This window comes from Eptesicus fuscus, chromosome 4 (genome assembly GCF_027574615.1).
Source record: "Eptesicus fuscus isolate TK198812 chromosome 4, DD_ASM_mEF_20220401, whole genome shotgun sequence".
Lineage (NCBI taxonomy): Eukaryota > Metazoa > Chordata > Mammalia > Chiroptera > Vespertilionidae > Eptesicus > Eptesicus fuscus.
The window spans coordinates 42,109,407-42,127,684 of NC_072476.1; the positions used below are offsets into that span (position 1 = coordinate 42,109,407).

Below are 18,278 nucleotides of genomic sequence, written 5' to 3' on the forward strand. Positions count from 1 at the left end.
ACAAGAAGATGCATACAATCAGGATTTCACATTCCTCTTAAATGCTCTAGAAAGCCTGTTCCCATACATAGATCTACAGATGTCACACCATCATATAGCAGAATCATGTTCTCAGAGGTGAGAGGAGGGATATTAGGTTCTAAGATCATTAAAGTGAAACTGCACATCGTTAAAATTACTTTGGAAATTCCTTAAATGGTCCAGAAAGTACAGTAATGTCTACACAGTTTTATAGCTACACAGCACTTATCATTCCCTCTAACTCTTAGTATATGTTTCCCTACCGTTGCCAACCAGTTATATTCAGATTCTTTCTCCACAATGATGGCAAAATCATTATCACCCATTAGCCTGGTCTCCCGAACGATGTGTTACCCACTCTGTTAGTAGTTAGAATCCTTAAAACTCATCTCTCCTTTGGTTGCATCGACAGGTAGCCATCACTGTTTAACCTAAGCAATGCACAGAGTTGCTCCCTGGTCATGAAGTGGCTAAAGGTGAATGGCCTGGGTTTCCTGAAAGCCGCCTTCTTCCTCAGGGGCAGATATTGACAATATTCAACAACACGTCTACATCTTCTAACTGGAGGTCCTAGGAAGAACCAAATGTTGATGGAGGAAACCAGGGCTTCATTGTCGGCTCTACGGGAAATGTAGACGTCGCTGTTCAGATGTCATCATCAGTTAGGTAGTTCATTCTGCAAATATTTATTGAGCATCTGCCATGTATAGGCACAAGGCACATGGTGTAGATAAAACCACCATGGTACCTGTCCTCACAGAGTCTATCATACAGTGGAGAAGAAGGGAGGACACTAATTAAAATAGAGCATGATAAAATATAGTATGATAAGTACAACAGCAGAAAAGTATGGAGTGCTATGAAAGCTCATAGGACAAGTTCATAAACCAAACCTGGGGAAGGGAGTGATCATGAAAAGCTTCCTGAAAGAAGTGATGCCCAAGCTAAGAATTGAGGATCAGGAATTAGCCAAGGAAGAGGAGGTGAGGGAGAAAAGAAGAAAGAATGGTTCCAGGTAGAGTTAGCAGCATGCGTAATAGTCCATGGGTGGAAGAATCACCAGTCAGAAAGAAAGGCTAATAAAGGCCAATGGATATGATGACCAGGTGGTCACTGGGGAGCTTTGAGGAAGACAATTTAGTAACATGACTGGTGGCAGAAGCCAAATTGCAAGGAGTTGCAGAAAGGACTGGTGGACTATTGGCTGATAAAGTCTCACGGAAAGAAACAAGTTGAGAGCACTCTGAAGAGAAAGCACTGTCAAAAGAACACAACTTTAGCACAGCTTTGAGTCTCCTTGCTGAAGGAATATTTAAATTCCCAGAACTCTCCCACTAGCCAGCACCAGACACAGGGAAGGTGTGCCATCTGTCCCTTACAGAAACACATTTGCAATAATTTGCATGGACTCTGATGCGAGTTCGAATTATGCAAACAAAACAGAATGAAGCTAAACCCCACTCCATGCTCAGTGGCTCGTGCTAGTCCAGCAGGCCTTACCTGAAGCCAGGCAACGTAAGGGCTTACCTGGGAGGCTCCCAACCCTCCAATCATCCTCTCGGCACGACAGGAAGTACTCTGGTTGGAGTCGTGGTACTTTGGCCTAAGCCCTATTTTCTGTTCCACCATCAGATTCTTTTAAAAATACAAGCATCCCTTGGCAGAAAGTCCCACGGGTGACTAACATCTAAGAATAAATGAATTCCCTGGTTTCTTTGTTCATTCCTGGCACTAATGGTAGAAGTGTAGGGTGGGTTGGAAGTTTGAGAAAACAAGATTGCCCCACTTCCAATTGCACCCTGGTCACTAACCCCACCCCGGCTAACAGTAAGAAAAGGCAAAAAGGAGTGTATATACTCAGCAGGCAACTCCCAGGGCCGAAGTATATGTTTCAAATGGTTGGGATTCCTTATCTTTAGTGATGCAATTTTTAAAATGTTGTAAAACACTCAGAACTGTTTTGATTGAGATTTCTATCTCTGCTTCTCCAAATTGATTCAACCTCCAATGGCCATGCACCAAAGAAATGATTTTCATGAGGACATTATTTCTTTTGAAGTATTTCCAATCTGTGGGTAAAAATTATTGTTTTTACCACTTATCCCAATAATAGTCAGTCTTTTAATCTAAGGTAAAAAGCTGAAATGTGTTATAAAAACAAAATTACAAAAGGCTCACATTCATAAAATCTGGCATCTCTGAAGTTGAGCAAACATAACAACGATAGCTGATTAGTCAGATTAGATAGCCCAGGAATCACAAATTGGTAGCCTTAGGTCTGAATCCAGCTCACAGGGTTTTCTTGGGCCAGATACGTTTTGTTTTCCACCTGAACTTTAATGCCTTTAGATGGGACCCATTCTCTGCAAGTTGGCTACAGGCCCCTGATCATACAAAGCACCATTTACACAGTCGTATTTCTTGCCTGGTTCCTGCAGACATTTGAGTTTGGGACCACTGGCTTATATAAACTGATATTAAGAACAAACAAATAACTTCTCTCCTACTCAGGTGGAGCTCCGGTGTTAACCGTTTCAGAGTGGATTATTGAGCAATAGGGTGGCTGAAAAACAATAAACCACAACAGCGTGCAACACCACTGGCAATCAGACTCTTAGCAAAAGAGGAAACCAAAAACACCGGTGGGGCTCATCAGCCTCAGAATCAGCCATGTGACCATGGCTTTGAAACCACGTTTTAACAGAAGGATCTGCCAGAGTGTCTCTCTGATCTCGCCTCATGTACACTGATCCCACAAGATCCCTGACATCTGGATGTCACAGAACACAAGCCTGGCAGCCAAAATCCAATCCAAGCCGGGCTTGGCAAGGGAAACAACCCTGCTATTCAGGGAGCTGTGGCTGTACTGCAGTATCTGTAGCGTCTAAAAAATGACACTCAACTTGGGGCAACCAGCCATTCAGCCACTTGGTGGCTATTTAAGACATCTGCAGCATGCAATACACTGTGCCATCATCTGTCTGTCTGTCCTGGCACAGAGGATTTAAGTCTCTACTTCAACCTCATCTCAGTTCCTTAGGACACTTCCTATCACGCCCTGCACAGAACCCAAGAATCAGAAAGCTAGATACAGACAATAGGGTGGTGAAGGCCCAGGACAGGGGGCGGGGGCGGGCTGGAGGGGATCAATGGAGGACAAAGGGGGACATATGTAATACTTTCAACAATAAAGACTTATATATATATACATATGAGAATCAGAAAGCTGGTGCTCAAAGAAGCTTTTGAGATCCTCTCATTCTATTTCTTTATTCTTCACACTTGTTCATAAATGAGAAATTAGGCTGAGCAAGTTGATAGGACATGCTCAAAAGTTTGTCCTACAAGTGTCTTCACAGGGACTAGAACTAGATGTCCAAGACCTCCACCGTGGAGGTGTCCTCTCTGCAGCCAGCCACCCTGGGACACAGCATGCGTTTAGGCACCAATGACCTTTTGCAGCCCAGCCCAGTATTCCTGGATTTGATTTCTGGCACACAGACAGTCCAGCTCACTCAAGGTCATCGTTAGGATTTCAGTCAAAGCCCATCCATAATGAAGGGCTCCTCTACCCTGGTTGGCCCTCTGTGCACGTATTTCCCGCAGGGGCACAGCAGGGAATATTGCCTGGCTGGAGACAGGCTCTGAGTTTGTAATCCTGTAGCCCACGCATGAATTTCATCTGCAAAGATAAACTGCTTGCTTTTCTGCTCCAACTTACTCAGGACAAAAGTGGTGGTTTCCTTTTTATCACCATGCTTCTCCCTCTCCAAGAGCCCTCTGAACTTGTCCCAGTCCTTCCCTGCCCTAGACAGCAGTCTCCTAGGAGTCCCATCTGGGGTAAATGAGATCAAGCCCTATAGGACTGACTGCCCTGTTTTGTTTTATTAGTGTGCAGCTTCAAAATCTTTATATTATGCAGAGCCCAGTAATATCAATTAAAATAGGTAAAATAATCAACTATGGCAATTAGGCTCATATCTATACAAGGTAGGGGTATTCTTTACAGGGACAGATGGCCGTATTACACTGATTTAAAAGAAAAATGGTATTGGACTTCAGTGTTTTGTGGGGACTTATAATTACCATACGTTAAAGGTTGCCTGTAATAATTTTATCTAGTTCTTATTCTCATTGTTCAATGTTTACCAGACCAGATCTAAGGTACCTTGGGGATGCTTTATCAGCTTTTGAGAATTTCCCTTCCTGATCCGCAGTTCCTGGAGTATGTGTCCCTGGTCTCTCTGATAGCATCTGTGTCATTGTCTTGGGGGTGAGGGGTGGAATCCAATATGCAGGGCTCCGCTCACAGTGTTATATCATAGCCAGTCACCAGAAGCAACAGAAAAAACACAGTGAACGGAAGCCTGTGGCAGACACGGTAGCTGACCAGCCATCACTTCCATCCTCCCTCCTCTGCATTGTAATGTTTGAGGGGGAAACTATTCCCACCCCTAGCTCTCAGGTTCAGCCCTGACCATTTTATTTTTTAATTTTTTAATGCTTTTATTGATTTCAGAGAGAAGGGAGGGGGAGAGAAGGATAGAAGCATCAATGATGAGAGAGAATCAACCATCAGCTGCCTCCTGCTTACCCCCTACTGGGGATCAAGCCCACAACCCAGGCATGTGCCCTGACTGGGAATTGAACCGAGACCTCCTGGTTCATAGGTCGATACTCAACCACTGAGCCACACCGGCCGGGCAGCCCTGACCATTTTAATTCAGATATAGTATTCCCATCCCCTTAACCATATAGCGATTGGTTTAGGCAATCCAGACTAAGCCAATCAACACAGCACATTCTATAGTCAGTAAACTGGCTTAAGACTGGGCACAAGGCCCAATGTGAGTCAATGAGACACCGGAAATTTTCTGGGACTTCTAGAAAAGGTCACTCACTCCTGTAATAGTGCCACCGGAAGTCAGTTCTCTCTCCCTCTGGACAGAGTGTTGCAGATATGAAGTTAGAATTGCTGCAGACATCTAACCACCATGACAGAAAGCAAGCTGAGGATGAAATTCAACCAGAGGACAGCCTGGAAAGAAAATGGGTTCTTGCCATCACTGAACTGCTAAATCAAAACTCATTCTAGTTACGTAAGCTAATAAACAATTCTCTTTCGTACGAGCCAGTCTACACTGGGTTTCTCTCTCTTGCATAAGAGCCCTAACTGATATAACATCCTGTGCAGCTAATGAGGACTTCTAATATTGCTGCCGGCTTCACCACATGACCAGCCCATTCTTCTCCATTTCCTCAAGCTCGCTGCCTAACAAAGGCCAGAGCACAGTCTGGAGGCCCCTCTCTTGCAAGGCCAAGGCTAGCCTGTCCGATGGCAAAGGTAACTGACAGCCATGCCCCCAGGGGCGGTTTGCTGAGAAATCTCAGCGGCACAGGCGGGGAGGAGAGCCTGAGAGACAGGCCCAGACTCCCTGGGCTTCCTCCTCCACTCCCAGCATGAAACTGCCCACCATCGCCGATGGGCTACCCGATGGGCCCTGTGTGAGGACATCTTTGCCAGCTGGAAATGAAGAAATACTTCTTGTCAAGTTTTCTTAACGCCTCCTTGCTGCTGGTAGCAACCCCCAGGTAAATACCCGCATTTCCGCATTTGCTTTGTTGTCTTGAGTTTTGATCACTGGTGGCCACCTTCCTGACAGGAGGCAGGGCCAAGACTTGTAAGGTAGGCAAAGGTGTGCAAAAGCTCCAGACTAATGAACCAGGAGCCAGGAGCCAGGTCAGGCCTGCCCTGGGATTTGTCCCAGGAACCAAGGGTGTGGTAAGGAGCTCAGGGACACATTTGTGAAGGGTAGGAACTTATTAAGCAGGAACAGGCAGCACTGGGCTATTAGGGTCAGGCCAGCTTTTTGCCTTAGGATATGCTAAAGTCCACCTGCGGCTGCTTTGAGGAAGGCACCGAGCGCACAGCTCACTGCATTCCTGCACTTCCACTCAGCAGTCTTACGGCCGAAACATTGAATTCCAACAGAATGACTTTCTGGAAGCTGGAAGCTGGGGGAATCGGTCGGCATTTTAATTAGGCGGTCTTTGCAGGCACCTGTAACTGAACACTCTTGGGATCCACCACCCACATGCAGCAAACACTTGTTCAAAAGCTGGAAATGAAGAAATGCTTCTTGTCACGTTTTCTTAAGGCCTCCTTGCTGCTGGTAGCAACCCCCAGGTAAATACCCGCATTTCCGCATTTGCTTTGTTGTCTTGAGTTTTGATCACTGATTTTCCCCAGCAAGCACTCCTCCTCAGGCTCTCCCCAAGCCAGCGAGGACCACTCTCCCAAAGACCACAAGCAAAGGACTGTGGGGGTCTTCGCCCTCATGCTCTAGGGGTAGATGAAGAACTGACTACTGGAAGTACTGATACCAAAGGATGCCAATCAGTGTTAACCCCAGGATTCGACAGCTCATTTATAAACAATGTACACAAGTGAACATTAAAAAACACACAGAAAAAGTGCTATACAATTCTAAATGCAAATTAAGATGCTAATGTAAATCTCGAGGTATCCATGATGGGAAGAAGGGAAAGAAGAGGCAAGAGAGTCAGGGATGACTTAGCTCTCTCCACAAGATGGGACAACCTTACACAAATACCTCATGTTACTCCGTCCACAGAATACAGGTCATGGGTGACTAGAGGAGAGCGGATGACACAGGTGACAGCAGAGAGTTATTTTTCTCTATACTTAGCACTAGTCCGACCTTCGACAGAAAGTGAAATTAGAAGATTTGGACTGTGTCCAGAGGACAACAGTCATAAGATCTAAAGGAATGGAAGGAAAAACAAAGGCTTGAACTGACTCAAAGTAAAGCAAGAAGACAAAGAATGTTGAGCGAAAGTTGTCCAGGTCAAACTGCATTTGATAACAATCAGTCACTCTTATCTTGTGTTAACTGTATCCAAGTAACTTAGCAATGAATGTAGGGAGGCTTTAGGAGATTGTAGATTCTGGTTTATGAGATTATAGTATTTATAAAACCAGAAGGATTTATCTCCAGATGAAAACAAAGAAAGGCAACATTTCAAAAGGGACTCCTTGGGGATGAGAGGTCTGACCCTTTCTTGTGTTTGCAGCGGGTCCTCTGTAGGTGGGCAGGACACAATGGGGAATAACCAAAATGAACCGCTGAGACAGCTGCTGGAGGAGTCACTACACTTGGAAGTCTGGGCCGGTGTGTGGCCCACATCCCACCAAGCAGCAGGGTGGTGGGAAGAATGCTGAGGTCAGAGGCAGGTACTTATCCCAGCTCTGGCACTAGGACACTGAATAACCATGGACACTTGATTTGACTTCTTTGTCCTAAATTTCATTTATAAAATTAGTAGATTACACTAGACCATCTCCTGCCCAGTAAAAGTCAAATCATTTTAAGTGTCCACAAGGTGCCACCTATTCTGGTTTCTCACCACCTATCTGGCTCATCTCCCCTCCTCGTATTAGCCCCTTGGCCTTTCCTGGAATACCACACCCATTCCCACCTCAGGGCCTTTGCATCTGTTCTCCCTCTGCCCAGAATGTTCTTCCCCAGGATACTCACAGGCCTGGCTTCCTCACATCTTTCAGATGAGTCTAATAGCACATTCTCAGTGAGGACACACAATAGCAAATCCTTCTCCCCCCGTCCCCACACACAAAACAATCCTTATCCCCCTTTCAGCTTATCAGTTAACAGTATCCCACCATATATTCATGTATTTTTAAAAATACAGAACGTATCTATAATAATAAAAGTGTAATATGCTAATTAAACCAGACAGCTGAATGACCTTCCGAATGTCATTCCAGATGTCCTTCCAGACGAAGCCGCAGCAGTGGGGGCCAAGGCAGAGGTGATTAGGGGCGATCAGGAGGGCAGGCAAGTGGTTAGGGGTGATCAGGCAGAGTGGTTAGGGGTGATCAGGCAGGCAGGCAGAGAGGTTAGGGGCAATCAGGCAGGCAGGCAGGTGAGTGGTTAGGAGCCAGTGGTCCTGGATTGCGAGAGGGATGTTTGACTGCTAGTTTAGGGATATTCGACTGCCAGTTTAGAGTCCTGGATTGCGAGAGGGATGTTTGACTGCCTAAACTGGCAGTCAGACATCCCCCAAGGGGTCCCAGATTGTGAGACAGTACAGGCCTCCCACGAGGGACCCCCCTCCCATGCAAGAACTTCGTGCACTGGGCCTCTAGTAAAAAAAGAAAAATTAAGGATACAGGTGCCAAAGGCCAGCGGTAGCTAGAAAAGTATGCCATAGTAAAAGCCTTATTACCTTGTTTTAAAAGCTGTAGCTAACATAAATCTTAGCTTAGTTTTCCTTTGATCTAGCTTCCCCTGCTCTACCTCTGAATGGTCTACTTATTTGTTTGCTTATTATCCAGAAGGTTGTCCCTCCAAGGGCAGGGACTTCTATCTGCTTTGTTCACTGGCATTTCCCCAGTACCTAGAAGAGTGCCTGGTACGTAACAGGAATTCAGTAAGTTTTGGTGAATGGACACATGCAAGGATGGGTGAAAGGGAGGGCAGGTACAGCTCTTTTTATTTGTTTGTTTTTTAAAGTTGATTTTCAGAGAGAGAGGAAGGGAGAGCGATAGAGAGATAGAAACATCGATGAGAGAGGAACATCATCAATTGGCTGCCTCTTGCATGTCCCTCACTGGGGATTGAGCCCGCAACCCGGGCATGTGCCCTGACTAGGAATTAAACCCACAACCTCCCAGTTCCTGGGTCGATGCTCAACTGCTGAGCCACACCGGCCAGGCTAAGCACAGCTCGTTACAGTGTCTTCCAGCTCTGGGGTCTGTGGGCTGTGGGATCCATGTCAAGGGCTCTCCTCTTTCACCACTGTACCAGGATGGACTCTACAACCACATGAAATAACAAGCCAACCCAGAGCCAGATGGGCTGTGCCTTCACTCCGCTGCAGAATGTCTCCAATGCTGGGTTCCACACGCTCCATGCGCTGAGCCAAAGGGCCATGTATGTCCCGCACTCTCAGCAATTGTTATCTATGGGAAATTCTTTATATTTGATAAATGCATTCTATATGTTTAAATATATTTATTGGCATTCAGCTCAATTTTTTCCCCTAAGGCAAAATTAATATAATTTTGGAGAACATGGTTACATCCACCTCCTTTGTCTAATTCTTCGTCTAAAATACCCTAGGAGAAAAGAGCAGTAAGCTTCCCTACCACCAATACCACACTATTAATTTGACCTGAAGTGAGAAGAGGTGGGTGATGCTTCCGTGTGCATCTTGGCCAGTTCCACTAGGTGGCAACATGGCCAGGGTGCTGGCATCCAAGGGTGACATTTACCAGCAACATAGACTAGAGAAGCTCCCACAGTCCCCCCTGTTCTCTCCCACACTCCTCCCCTTGCCTCTTCACATTCAGCCTGGCTATCTTCAACCAGTAATATATCACTTGCTCTGAAATGGTTCGTGCTTATTCCCGAATGTGTTTGACTTACTCACTCCAGCCTTGGAAGCTTTATGTATGCTTCTTCTTTCTGCCAAAGTATATAACTCCTCCTCCCTCTGGAACTCTACCCCAAGCCCCTTCTTCCATAAAACCTTCCCAGCCAAACTTGGCTCTAATCCCCACTGCCTATGTGCCATGATATACAGTCACAGGCACATAACCATTTTTATAGATCGGATAGAATGTGCCTATATGCATAGAGAAAGAAGGCTGACAGAGAATCATGTGCACAGCTCCAGGCACCTGGTAGGCAAATGAACATTTAACACACAGGATGTGCCGGTGACCACATTCTGTATCACAGAAGAAGTCATGGGTCTAGGAAATAATAGCCTTAGCTGACAAGCATTCAATTAATGAGTCAAGAATCTAGATATATTAACACCCACCTACGTCTTCACACTTTTAGTTCCTTTCTAACATTCAATTTAAGCTCCAGAAAGTTTTTTTGAGCAGGAAAATTCTAGATAAACTTCAATAAATATTATACGTAAACTTGAAAAAAATTGTATAAATGCTCTCTTTATTTCAATCCTCAAAAAATTCCAAATTTGCCTTAAAAAATTAAGTACACTCGTAGAAGCATTCAATATGGCTGAAAACAAGCCTAAGGTGGATTTTAAAAGTACAAGAAGGGCTTATGTATAGGATAAAATTGCTTACTGGCTGTTAGAGGAAATGGTAGCAGGAATCTTCTGACAAACATCTACACAATGGGAGAACAGAAATAAATATCCTTGAGTTTGCAGGCCATCACATGGCGTTACTGCCACTACCAGACACCACTGGCAACCGGAGATGCCTTAGAGTTAATAAACTTGTGGAAATTATATAAAAAAAAAAAAAGAAGAAACCTTAAGTGAAAAAGCTATCCAATCTTTTCAGAGCCCCATCTCTGAAACATCTCAAGCCTTCATTTATCTACAAATGAAACTGTCTACATGCAAATTATGGATGCCATTTTTTCCACCCACTGTAGTCAAACCTCCCTCAGCTTAACAACAGTCCTCCACACCCAGAGTCACAGCAAAAGAAAAGCCGTGATTTGTTGAACACAACCACCTTAAAGCTGCCACAAAAAGTCATTCCCTCGCAGACAACACCAGGTTACTTAGTCATCTGAACTCTCCACCAGGTTCCGTCATGCACATTAAATCCCAGTTAGTGTGAGGGCAGTTTTAACTCACCTAGTTTCAGCATTTTCTCCCTGTCAATCAGGACAGCCTCACAGAGTCCTGGCAGAGTCACACCAACGGGAGGAACGCACACAGCCACCCTGTTGTATCCTATGGCATCTGTCTCACCTTCAGGAAGAGTCCGTCCTCCCCGAGAATAATTCAGAAAAATCTATACCGTCCTTTAGAAAAGTCCACCATGAGCTTACCAAGCAAACGCACAGAAGACACTGGTCAACAACAGTCACTTTAAAAGTTGTCCTGCTTGTTATTCTGGGAGCTGGGTTTCGTCACCTGTAGTGGAATGCATTCGGTAGCCTTTAATTGTGACTCCAGATAGATCTCCACATCCCAGTGAGGAGGGACTGGTTGCTGCCTGCACTTGCTACCTGTAAACCACGGCTACACAAGAACACAGAGATTACCTGTGATAGGCGAGCAGGAGGTATTTTCAAAATCAAACAGAAACAGGAAGTCTAACGTTTCAACATACTTTTTAAAAAAGGGAGTAGCCCCAATCATAGATGCTTGGACAAAAGAAAATCAAAAAACACCTCATTCCTACCTGACCAGTATAAACATGAATGTCTATTAATAGGAAGTACTGCTCGGAGGTATTCTCGTTCTCAGGAGAAGTAGAGAATGGAGTTTGGGCAATGCTTCTACTTAAAATCTTTGGTCTTTCATTTTTGAAGAGAATATAAGGTTTTTATTTTTTTTAAATCCAAGCTGGTGTGGCTCAGTGGTGGAGCGCTAACCTATGAACCAGGAGGTCACCATCCGATTCCCATTCAGGGCACATGCCCAGGTTGTGGGCTTGATCCCCAGTGTTGGGTGTACAAGAGGCAGCCGATCAGTGATTCTCTCTAATCATTGATGTTTCTCTCTCTTTCTCCCTCTCCCTTCCTCTCTAAAATCAATAAAATATATATTTATAAAAATAAAATGTACATATGACTGTACCTAGACACACACAATATATACACACAGACACCCAGATATATGCACAGACACTATTGAAGAGAACTTTAGGAGCTTATGTACTTACCGGCGCTTTGATAGTCATCACCACCCACAAATCCTTCCCTTTCCCAACCCCACCACGTAAGACCCTGCCAGTCCTACCTGATGTGCTTCAAGGGCCCCACCTCCCTGAAGCCTTTTTCTGAGTATCCCCTCCAACTATGTAGGATTTCAGGGTCCTCCTTCAACCCCATGGCAGCTCCCTGGAGCATTCTGATAACACTTTCTGGGTACCTACTCACCATTGTCCTTATATTACGACGGTGACTTATCTATCTTACCTCTACTACCTGTCAGTTTCTTGATTTTATTTTTATCCGCTGAAGCAATAACACTTTTCCTTGAGCCTACCAGGGACTCAGCAGAAAAGATACCAAGTGAAGAGCAATAGTAAGTGCACTGGATCTAGTGGGCTCAGTTCATTAACCCTTTGCACTCGCTTGCTTTTTTCTCGATTCCTTTATTCTAATGCTAACCGTGTCGAGTCACACTCGACATCCGAGTGCAAAAGATTAATGTCTACTACTAATTTGGAGAGAAGGCTGAAAAAGATATCAAATCAACATCAATTTACAAACATACTATACCTTTTTTATTTTCTTTAGCCTGCATTATCATGTGACTAACTCATAATGGTTTGAATTTTACACCTTAGAAACCACCCTTTTACGTGTCTTTGTGTTATCATCCCAAATTCTGATGGGCTCCTTAATGCTAGGATTTCATCAGGGACTAAGGGTCAAAGAAGATGCCAAGAGAATACTCCCCCTGGAAGTGCAAGTTTCCAAAGCACAAGGACTTCCCAAACCCCGATTCAGTTGCAAGTCCAAGGGTAAGTTACAATGTGCAAAGAGCAGAAATGAACAGATGGACTGGCCTCTCACAGTTCCTTAAAATGTGTCCCCGGAGGTAGCTGCATGGCTAAGTGGCTACCAGGAACCACTCGGTCCACCACCAATGGGAGAGGAAGGAGCAGCAGAGTGCAGCTGTGGGAGGGGCGGCTGGAGGAAGAGTGGTACAGCATCCCATAAAAACAACTACCCATCAGTACATCTGGATGGGCTACAAATCAGGCAGGGGATCATTTCCTTAAGAAATCCCTCCCTCTTCTTGTCCTTGAGACCAGAATGCCCGGGTCTTACATGCTCAGATCTATTTAAAGTTTGCTGTTTTAAGCTACCCCGGCAGTTGTCATTATATATTCTGTCTGGTCATCCTACTTTATGTGGGAAGAAAGAAGAATCATAGATCAGGGCTAAAGATCAGGGAGATTTGTGAAACAGTCAAAATTCACAGATTAGCCTTATGGAAAAAATACCTAACTTTCTTCGGTTGCCTTTGTAAATATGAATACAGCTCTCCTATGCTTCCCTAGGACTTGCAAATTGGAACAGTCTCAGTAGATTCAAGGATCAACAGTTGTGGTGGCCACGGCAGAGGCATCCCCCGCACCTGAGGCCGGGAGGGGAGAGGAGGCAGCAGGACTGCCAGCCCTAGAAACCCTGCCCGGTGGCCCAGTGACCAGACATCTGCCCAGATCCAGCTCTGTTAGGGGAACTGATGCTCAGGAACACACGTGGCTCTCCATCTTTTTCTGAGGAGCAGAGCTCTGCAGCTGGAGCAGGGAGCCCGCAGACCCCAGCCCTGGGAGTACAACTGGCATTGCCGGTGACAGAGGCACCCAGAGCCTCACGGTGATACCGTGGGAGCCTTCATTAGGGAAGTCTGGGTCCACTTTATCTGATATCTTTTCCACCTATCTGCAACCACGTGACTGACGGCAGCTAAGAGAAAACCAGATCCTCCTCTTCCGGGGGCATGTGCTATCTATGCATCATCTAGGCATCTCCTCCGAGCAGGGCACTATCGCTTAAATCAGTGGTGGGCAAACTCATTAGTCAACAGAGCCAAATATCAACAGTACAACGACTGAACTTTCTTTTGAGAGCCAAATTTTTTAAACTTAGGTAGGTACATTGTTATTAAGTTAATTAGGGTACTCCTAAGCTGGCCTTTGCTAAAAACTCAAGGGGCCAAAGAGCCGCATGTGGCTCGAGAGCCGCAGTTTGCCGACCACTGGCTTAAATCATTTCGCTGTCCCCACACCCAGTGAGAGTTGGTGGCAATTCCAATTTCCAGAGACTGGCAGAGAGAGAGGGAGGTTAAGCAGCATATTCCACAGGGCTCTGCAAGATGAGGCAGGGCTGGGAAGAGAAGCCGTGCGAGGTAGGCCCTCCCTTCCCAGAGCAACCTCCACAGCACACACTCTCTCTCTCTCTGGCCCAGTTTCATGGACTGCTTATTACATGCCCCAAGAAAAATACTTCCTCTATAGCCACCTACATCCTTATCGGCAGCACAGTCAACAAAATCACCACAAGAATAATGAAATGTGCCTGCATGAAAAAGATATCTTGGTTTGTTTATTTCATTCGACTCTATAGCGTCGGAGACAAAACTGGAAACGTCTACGAAACACCTTGACCTTCCTGCTTGGGCATTCCCAAGGCGCTCTCTAGTCCCTAGTGCAAGGTATGATAAGGGGCTGCCAAGAGTAGTGGTGTTTTCTTTATGTTTGAGCTCCAACCGCTCCCCCATTCCCCATCATTCTCTCTGGACCCTCCTCTTCTGCATGCTCAGTCACCTGCACTCTTTTATGGGCCTCCCTGTAACTGTGGCCGCACCAGAGTCTCCTAGATTCAATTTCTCTTTGTCCCTCTCCTCTTCTTCAAGGAATAAGCAGTCGTTGGTGAAGCAGGAAGGAAGGGGGGGGGGGGGGGGGGACCGCCTGAGAGTGGCAAGGTGCTCCAGGAGCGTTTTACAGATATTCTCACAGAGATGGCAGAGAGTCAGACACACCCTCTCTCACCGAAGGAGGCCTCGCACGGGCAGAAAAGTGCATGGCTCATGCCTCCACGAGGGAAGTCCCATTGGCTGAGCCCCTGCTGGGTGCTGGGCAGCGTGCATGACGCTCTCCCTGGGGTCACTCAGTCCTCGTCAGAACCCTGGGAGGTGGGCTCCACTGCCCTCTGGTTGCAGGTGAGGAAACGGAGCTCCATAAATTCAATATAGCCCTTCAGGCCCATGCCAGGTGTGTCTTACTCCAAACCTGTTGGCTGTTTTTCTCTTCCTATCATATCATGACAGTGACCTTGGTTTAACCAGACAGAAAGCACAAATATGGAGCTGTCTGGAATATGAAAAGGACACCTGGCAACCCACCTTTCGGAGCCAGGCCGAGAATTAAACCGTGTGAACAGAGCTGCAGGGGGCCAGCGCTGGCAGCGAAGACAGGGCTGGGGTGAGACTTCTCAAGCCTGTCATCATTTCAGCTGTCATCCACGGCCTCCCCCAAACGGGCTGCACGGAAAATACGTGTGGGAAGGCAGACCTTGCTACCATACAGAATGTGTTTCTATGTTTTAAGTATAAATTTTATGAAATGTTATCAGAAACAAACAAAAGTCCTGTCCTTCTCTTTTCTCTCCTAGAATCACCTAACCTCAGTATTGGCAAGACCTCTGATATCCAACCTCATTTCACAAGCGAGAGAATGAGGCAGCCCCGAGAGGCTGAAGGCGGGCGCAGAAATCACACCGCTGGCTGCGTGGCGTGCGGCTGCGGGGGGAGCCGGTGTCAGGACTCCAGAGTGAACATTCACGTCTGTCTCCCGCGATGCAGGCTCACATCTCTCTTCACACTTACCCCACCAACGAAAACACTACATCAGCATACGGAGCAGAGAAACACTGGGCCTCTGCTGCAATAAATACGCTGGCGCTGGACTGTGGCTCATTTTCTCCTGACCTGAGTATAAACAGCGTCTTGACACTTTATAGCATTCTTCCACTGCAAACCTTCATGTGAAATTGAACATGATCCCTAGTAATAAAATATCCAATTAATTAAACTCTCAATTTGCCAAGAAAAACTCTCCAATTCAGAGTCAAGGTCTCTATAAATTTCTAGAATTTCTAGTTAATACGCAGCGTTTGATATTTCCCAGGCCGAATTCCTCTCCCGCCCTCCATCGCCAAACCTGCTCATTCTTCCCTGTGTTGACCTCTCTGGATCCCATCCCCACCTGCCAGCCTGTCATCACGAATCCTCCTCTTGGTCTGGATGGCCACTCATTCCCCAGGCTCTGCTGTCTTGTCTGTGCTCCTCCAGTTCTCACGCCCATTGGATTCTGTCAAGCCCTCGCTTTGCAGGTAGCAGAAGGCGGTTTGTGAAAGACGACTTTCCAGAGAACGCCCGCAAAGCAGGTCTGCACTCCGTCCCCTCTGCAGAGGGCAGAGAGCTTTGCCATTGTGTCGTTTGACCCACAAGGTTATTCCCAAACTAGAATCTTAAAAACTAGCTTCCAGAAACTTTTAAATTTCAAGAGCGATAAAAAAGGGACACTGTGTCTTGAGAAAAGGTTCTCTCTGCCCCCCTCCCCGCCCCCAGGACAAACACACAGCAGTTCTGACCATTGGCAGGGAAGGACAATGTGCCACCCCGTCTGCGTCTTCTCCCCTTTGTACCCAGAGCCCCCTCGCTCCTGTACCTAACAATCAGCACCCGTCCTCCACCCCACCCTCCTCAGCCTGACAACTGAACAACTTCACCCCAAGACAAGCTGACATCAAACAAGCTCCTTCCACATATGACGGGGAACAGGCGCTGCCAGCGAACAGCCTCTCGCCTCTGGTCCCTGGAGAGGCGTCAGCGCCCACTATTCCCTCCCACTAAGCCGTCCTGCTCCTACAGAGGAGGGGCCACGGGAGCCCAGAGTCTCCTGTCTTGGGTAAGTTTCCGTCTCCCTCTATCTACTCGTCACCCGAGGCCTTCAGGACAAAGGAGGGCAGGTGGAGGGGGGAGTTAGTGGAAAGAGTGAGGTTCATGATGACACTGAGGGGTCAGGTCTGAGACTGATGGAAGGTGAGATGTTGAGCCCAGAAGAGGGGCTGTTTGGGGGCAAGGAAGGGTATGCATTTAGTTTCAGCCTGCCCCTTTGCTGCATTGGTGAGCCTTTTCTAGATTAAACTAGCACACCTGCCCGTTCCATGTTTCCCCACCTCTGCATGCCCTGCCTGCCTTCCCCTGTCCAGCCCCTCCTCTGGCCTGTCCCTCTGGCTCCTCCCTCTTAGGTGTGCTCATGCACATCTTCCCAAAGCATATCACCACCTGCGCCTAGAACTGAGTTTGACACGTGTTTTCCGGCCCTCCCTTCACCGGGTCGCTCTGATGAGGAAGGTGCAATGCTTCGGACTACTCATGGCCAGAGTCTGCACTGCCTGCTCGAGGTCGGAATCAACCTGCCCGCCCACCTCCGGGCCTCTGCTCACCCGCTTGCCTGGTCCTCCTAGGTCCTTCCCACCACCACCAGCTACAAAACACCGCCCGTCTCCCAAGGCGCAGCTCACCCGAGGCCTTCCGTGACCCTGTGGCCAGACGTCAGCTCCCACTCCTGGGCTCCCTCTGTCACTTGGAAGCCTTCGTACAGCATCTAGCATGTTTTGCTCCAGGGGACAGCGATCGCTATACACATCTCGCTATCCCCATTATACTGCACAGTCCTAGGTGATGGGCGAGTTCTCCCCTCGCTCCACAAAATCAGCCTACATTTCCCCAGTATCCACCGCATGTGAGCACAGACGCAGGACACGGTGGGAAATAAAACACCTGTCGCACAAAACTGACATTCAGGGCGAAAAAGATGGCAGACAAGCCAACACCAATAAATCCCCGACAGATCGTGAGAGCTGCCAGGATGGGAAGGAACAGGGGGCTGTGACGGAGAGCACAGGGGCAGAGGTGCATGGAGGTGAGCGCCAGAGCCGGAGGTGTCCAGCCCGAGACAGCACAGGCTTGACACGCTCCGGGGAAAGGCGTGGAAGAAGGCCGTGTGGCTGCAGTGTTGGAAGCACGGGGAAGAAGGGTGTGAGGAGGAGTTGGGAGTTAGGCAAAGACCGGAAGAGGTAAGGGCCATCTAGGACATGGTCAGAACTTTACATTATACGGTGGGAACGTAAAATAGGTAAAAGTGTCTGAAAGGCAAAGTGGCCATAAAGATCAAAACCTTAAAACTCCACATGCTCTTTGAACCACTTCCAGGAATACAGCCAGTGAAACAGAGGCAAGTGTGGACAGCTCTAGTTCAAGGGAGCTGTGTGTTGTTATGCCAGCGGTGGGAACAAGACAACTATCCAGATGGGGGGTTGGCTAAGTGAATTATGGTACATCTATCTAGTGGCATGTAATACAGCCTTTTAAAATGATCTTGTGGGGTAATTAATAACATGAGAACGCTTCACAAAGGCCACAAAGCAATATATAAAAGCAAAGGAATTATACTAAGTAGTATATAATTTTTATAGAGGAAAAACTACAGGCATGCAGCTAAAAGCCTGCTGTGACATATTCACAATGTTTGTTTTTTTCTGCATGGTGAAATTAAGGAATACCTTTTTTCCCCATTTTTTTTTTTGTGTCAAAGTGTAGTTCATAAATATACTATATATACTTCTGTAACAAGAAAAAAAAGGTTTTAGAAACTCTTAGAGTCACAAGAATATATGGCAGTGTGTATATCC

At 46.7% G+C, this 18,278-nt stretch overlaps 1 protein-coding gene across 9 annotated transcripts in view; it reads right to left on the minus strand.

Annotated features, from left to right (window-relative positions):
- Positions 1–18,278, minus strand: part of TNFAIP8 (TNF alpha induced protein 8) — a 110,607-nt gene that overhangs the window by 51,875 nt on the left and 40,454 nt on the right. For 6 of the 9 annotated variants that reach the window (XR_008555814.1, XR_008555811.1, XR_008555812.1 and 3 more), the window contains exon 1: positions 10,690–11,127. The exons of 1 other annotated variant lie outside the window; for it this stretch is intronic. Coding sequence is in view for 2 of the 8 variants with exons in the window: in XM_028149696.2 (XP_028005497.1) it covers positions 10,690–10,702 (13 nt within the window). In the remaining 6 variants the exon portion in view is untranslated. Of the gene's footprint in view, positions 1–1,878; positions 2,091–10,165; positions 10,209–10,689; positions 11,128–18,278 lie in introns of those variants that run through there. 2 more of the 9 variants (XR_008555813.1, XM_054714970.1) reach the window with 2 other exon arrangements.